General features: G+C 36.8%; 1 protein-coding gene across 1 annotated transcript in view; it reads right to left on the bottom strand.

Annotated features, from left to right (window-relative positions):
* The window catches only part of LOC108746593 (cilia- and flagella-associated protein 58-like), a 78201-nt gene that overhangs the window by 34122 nt on the left and 31529 nt on the right, over nt 1-12550 (bottom strand). Inside the window, exon 2 of the mRNA XM_018483455.1 lies at nt 2367-2594. Within this exon, the coding sequence (XP_018338957.1) occupies nt 2367-2594 (228 nt within the window). The remainder of the gene's footprint in view (nt 1-2366; nt 2595-12550) is intronic.

Here is a 12550-nt window from a genome sequence, read left to right on the forward strand (position 1 = left end):
GCAAAATAACGTCCAATTGTAAAAGTGTCCAGACAAAAGTTTAAAAAGATCTACTCGTATTTATTGATCTTATCAATAGTTGTAGTGTTTAAAAAGATCTATAATATTTATTGATTTTAACAGTTTGACTTTAGCTAAAATCTCTTGATAACATTTATCAAGATCAAGATCATTCGAAATTATATGTTTTATTTTCATATCTACAGAAAAATAAATTTTTAATACAAAAAATGGAAATAATTTCCAATGGTTTTTCGATCTTGACAAATCGATATGACCTTGACTTGGGGACGCCACCCAAGATCAAACTGATAAGATCAGTAAATAGATCTTTTTGAATTACAACTTTTGTCTGAACACTTTTATAATTGATAACACTTATCCTGCGAAGATAAAAGGGTGGTACAGATGATTTGAAACACTCATTGTATAAGAGTGTCTAAAAAAAATCAGGACACCTGAATACCGCCGAAATACTATTCTGATAAAAAAATATCCGAAATTTATTTTTTAAAAATCGCGGGAAAACTATAAATTAAATCCGTTTGCTTTGCTTGGTACACATGTTCTTTACATTTAATAAGAAAATCATGGCGTTCCTTCAAGTCGTTTGAGAATGACTAGAATATTTGTTGTTTATGTCAGTGAAAATTTTTGTGTGCGGCAATTTTTATCGTAAACTATTGAGCAAAAAAAACACATTTGAAATGTTACAAAAAGCTTATGGCAATGATTGCAACATTATAAATGCGTTTGTGAACAAAATTTCGTAACGCAAAATTTCAAATAAATTTTTTGCTCAACAGTTTTTGATAAAAATCGCCGAGCACAAAAATTTTTACTGGCATAAACAACTACCATTCTCAAACGGCTTAAAGGAACGCCATGATTTTTTTACCAAATGTGAAGGACATGTATACCAACTTGCAAAGAAAACGAATTTGATTTACAGTTTTCCCGCAATTTTTAAAAAATTAAGTTCGGATACTTTTTGATCACAGTAATAAGTTTTACAGAAAAATTTCAGACAAAGTTGTAGGGTTCAAAAAGATATACTTACTAAACTTATCAGTTTGATCTTGTGTGATGTCGCCAAGGTCAGGTCAAAGTCAGATCAATTTTTGTAAATAGATAACATTTGTTAAGATCAATGTTACACTTAAAATTTATTTTTATGTAAAAATGAAAATAAGACAAATAATCTCCAATGACCTTGATTTTGATGAAATGTTATCTAGGACATGACCCTGAACAACGTTCAAAAGGTTTTAGTAGTCAGTAAAACATCTTGCATAATGCTAATGCTGGCGAAATTGTGACTTTCAAGCATCATAACTAGAAAGTACTTTTCTAAGTTTCTTAATTTTTTGGAAAATTAGATTAATTTAAAAAGGTATTTTCATCTATAATATCATTTCTCAGCTGAAATAGAAAATTGCTATGTGATTAGGTGTACATATGCTTAAGGGGGAAAACTCATGTAGAAAGTTGAAAAAAATTTTTTTTTCATAAATCAATAGTATATAACATATAGAACAAAATATCAAAGTCATAAAACTAAATTCGAAAATTTAAGCCAGTTATACAGCCATTAGTGGCGACAGCGCGCTGTGCTGAGTGGTTTCCGCAGATCTAAACATTTGAGGAAGAAGATGTTCGAACCTGGCATTGCAGATTAGCATAAAACAACTGTAAGTTTCCAAAAAATGTTTTTTGTTCTAAAAATATTACTATAAAAAAAATTACGCGTTTTTCTCGAAACGACACTTTTCGAGCGGCGTGAAATGTAGCTCAAACGATTTTTAAACAACAAACTTTTTCTGCGTACACATATTCTATAGCATTTACTTCACAGCATGAATCTGTTTTTACATAAATGTTTTTGAAATAAATAATTGTTTTTTTAATACTATGTATTTTAATACGCATCTTTTTTTTTAAATGTCACTATTTTTCTATTTTTGCCTTTTTTAACTTAAAAATAAATTTATGTTGAGCATATATTCATTAATTTTTTGGGAATGTTAATTAATTCCATTTTGAATTTTTTATTTTAGAAGCATAGCAATCCTTAGTCTGTCCCTATACTCCACGGCGCGAGGTATCCTTTTTTTTTAATAGTTGGGCATCCCCTTATAACATTAATATTTAATTATACTTATATTATAAAAATAAAATTTTTTTTTAATTTACAATTAAATAACAAAGTATATTGACAGTTTCAAAAAGATTGATTCAATATATTCTTTACAATAAATTCTCGAAAATTGATGAATTTTTAGCTACTTACTTGAGTTTCCCCTCTTAATTTTTGAGAATTATCGGCTAATCAAACCTTTTTTGTAAGTTTCATTATTTGAGCTTACCTTAATCTTTTCTCCCCTTTTACGTAAGATGTTTTGAACCTTATCTAAGTTTGTCTCTCTCTGCGAATTTGGTTGATTCTTCGACAAAACGTTACGAAGATTCATATATAATTTTTCAGTATCGTTTAGCTTCCTCTCTTTATGAATTATATCAGTGGACATTTTCAAAATACGTTCTTGTAGAATTTGTACTTTTTTAACAAGCTCGAAGGTAGTAGGATCTGTACCCTATTATGACGGAAAATATGTGTGTAATGAAACAATAAAATGTTTAAACAATGACAATAATTTACTTAATATTAAAGGTTACAGTAAAAAACCAAACTGTATAGACTAATTATACAGAATATAAAAGATCATTGAGTAAAATGGAACGATTTTAATCTAAAAATCTAAAAAATGTAACAAAAAAGTTATACATAATCTTTACTTTAGTTTTTTGGTCACTGGTAGAACCTTTATTTATACAAACTTATGAGAAGGTGGCCTAAATTCACGTTAAGAAACTGTTTCAAAAGTAATTTGGATGATAATAATTTCGTTTTAATTATTAAATTTATTGTATTACAATTCTTACGTCCTGCAGACTCCATCCGATTTTTTTGTTTTAAAAGAATTTGTTTATTGTCACGACTCTTTATAGCATTTCTAAGGATCGGGTGCAGTCATCGAATAACAATTAAAAAAATGTTTTTTTCTTATAGCTATAATAGCTTTTATAGCTATATAGCTATCATAAATGTCAATCAAGAAAAAAATATTAAATATCACTAATGAGTAGTTGGAGGCAATAAACGCGGAAATGGAAATACAATTAAAAATAAACAGATCATGAGAGATTTTTTTTTTTAAAGAAAAAGACTAATAGTACATAGAAAAATATATCACGCAATAGTAAATATCAAAACTGTCACTCAAGCTTGACGAAGATTCCACTCTAAACGTAAAAAAGCAGGTGGCAGGTCGCACCAAATCATAAAATTAATTAACCCCACGTTTTAAGAGTTTGCTTATCGTTATCCAGCATCGCATTCATAATCGATGATGATTATCTCATTTAATAATTCTAAGAAGTTATCAATAATTAAAACTATAGAAATCAATGCCTTAAACGATCTAACTGGATCTTAAATGCTTGTACGATTCCGTGTGAATTTATATACAATACTATGTATGTAATCCTTTAAAACGCGCGTCGCAATTTTTCGGTCTTGAAATGCTAACTCTACTAAACTATTGCATTGACATCATCTTCGAACGATCTTAATAATGCTGAGTGACATATTAAAATCTGTAAATAATTAATTTTTATCTGGATCTTAAATGCTTTTTCGTCGCCTAAATAGACGTTGTTCCTTCATATGCCAATTATTGCGAAGAATATTACTAAGGCCTCGGTAGTCTAAAGGCTTAAGACGTTTGCCCAGAAAACAAGAGATCCGGGTTCGACTCCCAGCCGAGGTAATATTTTTTGCAATACGAATTAATTATTTACAGATTTTAATATGTCACTCAGCATTATTAAGATCGTTCGAAGATGCGAAAAAGCATCAAATTATTAAATTGCTAGTCAATTTAATTCGTGATATTATTGCTGTAATTTAGTAGAGTTAATGTTTCAAGACCGAAAAATCATTTCAGCGCGTTTCAAAAGACTGCATACGTAGTATACGAGTGTAAATTCACACAGAATCGTACAAGCATTTAAGATCCAGCTGCCTCGTTTAAGGAATTGATTTCTATAATTTATCACACATACGAGTATGTTGCAACCGCACTCACGAGCGTAGCGCAACTTCGTCGCGCGTTCACAGCAGATTTCCTTATGCAATCGGATTACGGGTGACTTTAAACGAAACGTGACAGAAAGGCGTCTTTACGCGGCCACTCTTAAGGGCAACACAAAATCGCGAAACAATAGTTGAGCGCCAGGCACGAGTGAGCGTGCCATTCTTTCTCGAAATTACGCGATATTTCTCTATACACTATTCTAACGGGCTATGAACGTCGACGGGCTCTCAACCGATAACTCAGCCTCGGAAATGGCAGAGGGGGCGGTTCGTGGTCGAGGATAGAGGATTGTTTGGAGAAGCGAATAGTAACGACAATAAAGCACACAAGAATTAGTAATAACAAAAATAACAAGCATATTGAACAAGTCTTCGACTTTCATTTACATCTGCCGAACAAAATAGTGACGATAAGATCTGACCAAACGCAATAGCTGTTTCGCACCGGCCTTGAAATGCTTTATGCGGTGCGTACCAATTTCGTTAGAATTCTGCGGCACGAATTCACGCCACGCAAGGATACTTTCGCGAATTATGCGAACAATAATTCGCCGCTCCACCCGGCGATAGAATTTGATAAGAACTATAACGTAAACACGGCGTGACCTCGTGCGCGCTCGCGGGGCTTCACCTCGATCGAAGGTCAGATAAGGACAGAAGAGGCGCAAAAACTTGACGCTACGCAATCTCGATACGACAGAATAATCGCCACTAGTAATTACTACAATCAATTGTAATTATCATGACACAAAGCGCCGATACTCTAAAACACGCAGATCGTACGCTGCAAGATTCCGATGACAAGACACGCATCAATATGGCAGTACGGAACGTCGACACGATACGATACGAAAACATGACACGCGACAAACGCTTACATTAAATGACGAGGCTGTGACCTTGACGCAATAAAACTTCCCCGACTGTGAATAACCGTTCCGGGAGGTGACCCGTTTGTTCGTATTCCACGGAAATCTAATGGACGGCAATGCCACGTGCGCTCACTACGATAGGGTCGAAAAAATGTTTCGATAGAATCGCGCCTCCCGGATTCGAAAACCGGTAACTTTACAAGTGACCGCGTTCGTCTCACCGTGACCTCCTGCAGTGGTTAGTTCTCGTCTTTGCTCATTTATCTCGCCTTGGGGTTTTGGCTGTCCGAGTCCTTCCGAGGTCCGCTTTCTATCTCGGCCACAGCACAAGTGCCGGGCGCTGATCTTCCCGGGGGCATGCAGGGCTCGTTATCCCCGCGAGGGGGCCTTATCGCGTCTTATTGGCGCGTGGCATCGCGGCTCTGCTAATCGCGGGAACCGCGTCATGCCCGTGTCGCATGTTTTGGCGCGCGGAATTTGAAGGGCCGCAGGATCTTCTCGGGCCGCCTCGGGGCCCCGAGGCGCCTTCTCGGGGCTCTCGCCGTCCTTGGGACGTAGAGTGGCCATCCCCATCCCGTCATTTCACTCCTCGTTCCGCCTTGTGCCTGGAAGATGATGCGATAAAAGGTGTCTTGCGACAACCAAAGGGCGAAATAATGAATGATATCATCTGCGTGCTACCCAGGAGACAAGGTGTCGTGCGCCCCGGCAAATCCGTCAACAGTGGTCGTTACTCGATTTCCCATCTTGGCCGTCTTCCTTCTTCTCTCTTCATGGTCCGGTGAGGCGTCAATCTGCCAAGATCGTGGGAGTCACCAGTTTCTATAATAACTCTCGGTACGGAAAAGCACAAAAAATAGAAACAAAAACGGTAACGCGAAACGCGTGAGACACGCAAATAGCGTCGTGAAAAAGCGCAGATGCGTCCGCTCCCTAAACTGTGGAAGGACTCAGGACGCCAGACTGCACCATTCGGTCGGGTCACAATGTATACAATTCTTTAATATTGTATATTGTATTATAGCTATAAGAAATATATATGATAGCTGTAAGAAAAATCGTAAATTTATCGATAATTATTTAGTTTTACGATATAATAAAACTTGTCAGCCACTCAGCAACGATCTTCCGTCCCCGATAGCTTTAAAAATCGTAAATCTAGCGATTATTATTTACATTTACGGTACAACAAATTTTGTTAGCGACGATCTTCCATTCCTGATAAAGACTGATAGACTTAAAAGTCGTAATCAAGCGATAATTATTTACTCATATAATACAACAAACTTCTCAACAGCGCATTCGTGATCAGCAACGATCCTGTATTCGACAGCTCTAAGAAAATGACATCATCTACATGACACTACAATATAACAATTGATCATAAACAAAGGAAAAGATAGTTTTTTCTGGATATAAACAGAGGCCCACGAAAGCGCAGTGTACAGAAAAAGAAAAACTGTTGTTACTCAATTATATTATGTGTCAGTTTGTTAATTCAGTGGTTCAATCTGGGTTTCATAATAATATTCGGGAGACTTCTTTGAAAATCAACGCTTACGCAGCAAGGGAACAACGCGAGGCGTTTTTCCTTGATTGCTTTGAACTTTTGCCAGTAGGTTGGGCATAAAAAAAAAAATCAACACGTATTTCACAATTTGCTCAGACACTCAATAGTTTAGAATATATTAAACTGTGAAACTGGTCAGACACTCTTACAATTCTAAATCCATTCAAATCTCACAAGGGAAAGTTTACAACTATCCGGAACCGATTTGATTCTCCATAAGGTATGTTGTTAAATACGAAAATCTAAAAGACATTTTTTTATACGTGCGCTAACTCATGTTTAAGGGAAAACACCTCTTTACTAAAAAATGATATTTTTCAAGGCAATATCATTGAAAGTATTTCACCCAAAGACCATTGGGTATATGGAAGATTTTTTTCTTTGATAAGTACGATTGCGCCGACATTAACTTTTTCTCCGTCCTTGACCCATTCTCATCGGATCTGCAACTCGTTGAGGTATTCAAGTATCCATCGTGACCAAAAATCTTACTACATCTTGCTGATGTGTTGCCAGGTAGATAGGCGTATAGCTGAGACAGACAAGAAATCAGGCTCAGGCATAATCATTGGTCGGCCGATCAAGCAATGTGCAGAGGATAAAACAAGGACATCGTTGGGATTGGATGAGATGTATGAAATAGGGCTCGGATTCAAAATCCCTTCTACTTCAACAACGAAGATATTTAATTCTCGAAGGTTAAATAAAAGTTCCCTGACAACACGCTTAAAATAATGTTTAAAAAATTTGACTGTGGATTCACTGAAGTGTAGGGCAAGGGGACGAATAAAATGCGTAATACGGTGCCCAATTGAGAATTGATTTATTTGGATTTTATGTTCGTTGGAGTTAAAAAGAACATACAATTCCTTCAAACGATTGTTCGCTCCGACAAAATTTATACCGTTATCAGAATAAACGTGTGTCGGAATGCCTCGTCGCGATATAAATCGTCGTAAAGCGGCTAGGAATCTGTCAGTACTTAGATCGCTTACTTCTAAGTGGACTGTCTTGATTGTCATATAAATGAAGATGCAGACGTACACTTTGACAGGATTTTGGTTTCCATATTTTTTCTGTTTAATATAGAACGGACCACAAAAGTCGACATCTGTATAGGCGAAAAGGGACGCATTGAATATTCGTGCTTTAGGTAAATCGCTCATCTTGTATTTGAATACGTCCGCGTTGAACCGAAAGCAACGCATGCACGATCTAACAACTTTTCGCACTTGAATCCGTCTAGTAACCAGAATTTTTGTCTGATAGTGTAAAGGGTGGTTTGAATATCTGCGTGGTAATATTTTTCATGTGTTTCTTGAATGATAAGACCCGTTATAAAATGACAGCTCGAAACCAAGATAGGATGTTTTTGTATAAAAGTTAATTCTGATTCTTTAAGACGGCGAATCAGACCATTCTGATTAATAAACGGATTTAATGCGGCGATATTGCTTCTTTTTATTGATTGATTGTTTGCGATTTCCTTTAGTTCACATGCGAAAGAGGATGATTGAATGAGTTTTATTATTCTTATTTCAGTTTTCTGAGGACATAGTTGTCCTCGATACGTGCTTCTCCGTAAGAAACGTAGTTCCTTCTTAATTCCGGCGTCTCGATTGACTCTATGATCCCGTTTGGCCACTTGCTTTCCTCCTCAGATAGTCACGACGGACTCAAAAACCATGTTTGATTTTTTAAGAAAACGATTGGTAACTGCTCTCTAGAAAGAGCATCAGCCAGGTTGTCTTTCGATCTAACATGACACCAGCTTTGAATTTCAGTAATGTCTTGAATTTGAGCGACGCGATGAGATACGTAAGTTTTCAAAAGATGAAGCGCAGTCCTCAACCAATGCAATACCCATGATCGAGTCGCTCCAAAATACTACCCTGTCGGATTAATGCACTGCGTACTTTGCGATAACCTGGCCAATAGGAGCGCGCCGCACAACTCGAAGCGAGGAATAGTTATAGCTTTGAGAGGCGCGACTCTATTTTTGACACATAACAAATGACAACGTACATTATTATGTTTATCGCTTGATCGTACATATAAGCAAGCGCCGTATTCGATATTGCTCGCATCGCAAAATCCATGAATCTGGATATTAGTATAATCGGGTATCACTACCGTCCGCTCGATAGACAATTCATTGATCATATTTAATTGCGTTACAAACTCTATCCATGCGGTATGTATGTTAGAGGGTATAAATTCATCCCAGTCTTGTATTGCCATAAATCTTGCATTATTTTTTTTGCGAATAATACAATTGGTCCTTACATGCCTAATGGATCGAAAATTTTAGCTATTTCTGAAATGATGACTCGTTCTGTAATTTTGGATGACGGGACCTATCATCAACAGATCATTCAAAGAGGTATGTCTATTAGTTTTCGCCGACGCGAATGCGTGTCGTGTTGCTTCCTGCCTTTATTATAGCATGATGCGGCATGTGAAAATCATCGTTTACTGTCTCGTTTATCAAAGACATGTGTTTTAGATCTAAATATTCTGTATGATCTGTGTAAGATGTTTTTAATTCTGGATTCGAATTAAGTTTCCGTTCGAGAGAGTATAAGCGTTTGAGCGCTGTAGTATGTGATCCGAACTGTTTCACATTACAGCAGTAATCTAACTACGTAACGTCCGTCATTATTACGAATAATGTGTTTCAAGAAATGTGCTTCGCAATCGCGCTCCTCATTGGACTTCGTCGTTCCGATCGCTATTTCCTCCGTAGACCAAAATTTTGCAATCTGTTGGTCTAAATTAGTTAAGCATGTAGCGCTCCTTGAATGTTTCCTACTCGTGGTTCCCTCGGCAATAACCCAGCCGAGTTGTGTGTTTTGCAAATACAAACATGCGCAACCCGCATGAGATAAATTGATCTAACCGCTTGAAAATATCGATAATGCCGCACCGGAGCCAATTAATAAATCTACAGGTTGTGGAATATGGAATTTCGGATCGGCTAACTTAATGTTATTCGATATTTTGATGAAATTTCGTGGGAAAACTTCAGCCAAGATTAAATCGGAAATCACTGGAATTACTAAGCATGTTAATTTTTTTGTAAATTCGCTATGTAATGATCGGATAGTGATTCGAGTGACGTCCCTTGATATCGTGCTCACAGAGTCAATTACACCGATCGGTATTGTGCATGCAGCTATAGGTGTAGATTTAGGCGTTTTGTGAAACTTTTAGATATAAAATTGACAGCACATGTCGCGCATGTATCTAACAACGCGCAACATTCGATCCGGTTAAAATCACAATTTTACATTGTAGGTTATTGGCGCGATCGTCATTAATTGGGGAACTAAGGCGGGTGAAGTCGATGTCAGACACGTCGTCCCGTTGTCCGCCACCTTTAATTGTCATTCGGCTTTATTTGGTTTTGAATTGCTCACGTCGTTGCTTTTTTCTACGATCGGTTTTTTAACGAAATGCAAAAGAGTATTATGTCGCTTTTGACAAATAGTATAGTTGGTATAATTACACGTTTTGCCCAAATGCGAACGCATACAGTTGTAACAAGCTTGCGTTTCTGATGATCTCGATACGTTTAGGTATATCCAGTTGTCTAAATTTATTGCATTTAAATAAAGGATGCTGTTTATTTTTATAAACAATGTAGTTACTATTGACTACAAAAATCTTGATAGATATTCGTTTGCCGGCGGAGGAATTTCTTTCGTCATCTCGTTTGAGTGATTCTGTTCGAACGCGCTTAGAGACGCGAACTGCCGTCTTGTACAAAAATTCGTACAGATCATCGATCTTTGGAAAGTCGTTTCGATTGAGGATTTCTTTCCATCTTTCCGCCGTATTCTTTGGAAATTTACTCTTTATCAAATTTATGTGAATTTTGGATTCCGCGTTAACTCCCGCGGTTAAAGACGCGATATTGTTGCGTGTTGTCGGCAAGCTTGGATAAGCCATCGGTTGTTTCTTTCTCTAAAATAGGCTGATTAATGAGCAATGAAAAGTGGCGCGAAATTAAGATTTGTTTCACTTCATATGCGCGAGTTAACAATTTCCATGCTTGTAATTCAAACCTTCAAAAACTTTATCTTATTATCTGTGTCGCCAGTCAGTGCGGATTTTAAATACTGTAATTTTTCTACGTCTGTTAAGTCTGATCGCATATCCGTCATAGAGAAAAAGGCATTTTTGAATGACAACCAGTTTTCATAACGACCTTCGAAAGGTCTTATTGGGTAACGAAACTTCAGGTAACTTTATGCGTCGTTTCACGACAATCATTTCCGAGCCGCTGTGAAAAGTCACACTGTTCGACGAAACCTTCTCTTCTACTTTACCGAGAGAATAGGATCTTTCCTGCACATTCGCAAATTCATTTCCGTGGTTCTCATTCGGATCTAATCAGATAAGTTTGTTATTGAATTCCTCGTATGCGTGACAAAGTTTCTTGAGTCGCGTTTTTCGTAATTTCAACGCGGCTTTGTCGTACCATCTCTTTTCAACTAAATTAGTTATCTGCAATTTCAATGACGTTCGTTTTTAAATCAGAAGTCTAATTTTTTTGGCTATGATGAGACTTTAAATTAACAAGGATTGAGGGAATAGCCTGATCGACGATCTGATAAATGCGTGCAATGTACTTGCCCTTAGCCTATATCCCATCGATTGTTCCACCTTTAGCTACGTTTGATGGGCTTCTACTGTGAAGGCACATAATTATTGTCGTCGATGGTTGATATTCCGCAGAGTCCATATAGACGTCGTTCACCTTCTTTGCAAACGTACCATATAGGAGGCACCAAAAAATGAAAAATTGATAGAGATGACCAACGTGATATATATTTACGTGTTATTTATTTGTAACACATTTATAATGTTGAGCGAGGATTTGGCCTTGCTCTCATGCGAAGTCTCGGTTTCGTAATATTGTACTCGTAACACAGTGTCACCTTATAACGCTTGTAGTATACTGGTATCATTCACGGAGAGTATCGAGTTTTATAGAAAAATTCGTAGCCTACCACGGCCAATCGTTGTGATTGTCTCGACGCAAAACTCGCTGATTGGCTGCTAGTTTTTCACAGGTTACAGACGCTCGTCTCAGTGACAATGCAGCGCCAGACACCGCTACCTTTTCTTTGGTTGTTCTGACGTAAATAATCGTGTATATATGTGTGCGTATGTGTAGTGGACCTACTGTCGTGATCGCGACACACTACAGTTGTTGTTGAGAAACTGTGAACACATCATTTTCACATAAAAATAAGTAAAAGTTTGACAAAAAAAATATCGCTTTGCCTCATGAACCATCATTGAAATCGATGAGTATTCAGGTTAAGAAGTTGGTCACACCGACGAAATATTGCAATGCAAGCATACACTGCAGACACTGCAGTCAAATTTTCATTCCTCTGCTTTATTTAGTTTAGATCTACCGGAATAGCGGCTCGCATTGATTCCGCAAGTTCCGCTCAATGGGACATAGGAAAATGAATTTCTTCGGATCAATTGCTAGATTCACATTGGATCAGACGCCATACGACGTATTGCGACCAATCAGAAAACAGTATTTTGCTTCGTATCAATGACTTGAAATAAAATTCTGCTTTCTGATTGGTTGTAGAACGTCATACAATGATGACACGTCGGATCCAGTGTGAATTCAGTAAATGGAACATAGGAAAATGAATTCCTTTGGATTACATTTACATACAGAAACATTGCTTTTACGTGCTTATTTTAATTTTAATTTGCATTTTCATCTTTCTGTATACTATATATACGACATGTTCATGTTCTGATCATATTGACCTCCGCATTTATCTGGAGATTTAATTAATTAATTTTAGGATTATATTCAGTTTCTCACCCAAGTGCTACCCAGATATTACTCTATTCTTGTTATTTACATTAACAAATCTTAAACGAGGATGACATGACATTCGAAAAATATCCAAG

Source organism: Trachymyrmex septentrionalis, unplaced genomic scaffold (genome assembly GCF_001594115.1).
Source record: "Trachymyrmex septentrionalis isolate Tsep2-gDNA-1 unplaced genomic scaffold, Tsep1.0 scaffold18, whole genome shotgun sequence".
NCBI lineage: Eukaryota > Metazoa > Arthropoda > Insecta > Hymenoptera > Formicidae > Trachymyrmex > Trachymyrmex septentrionalis.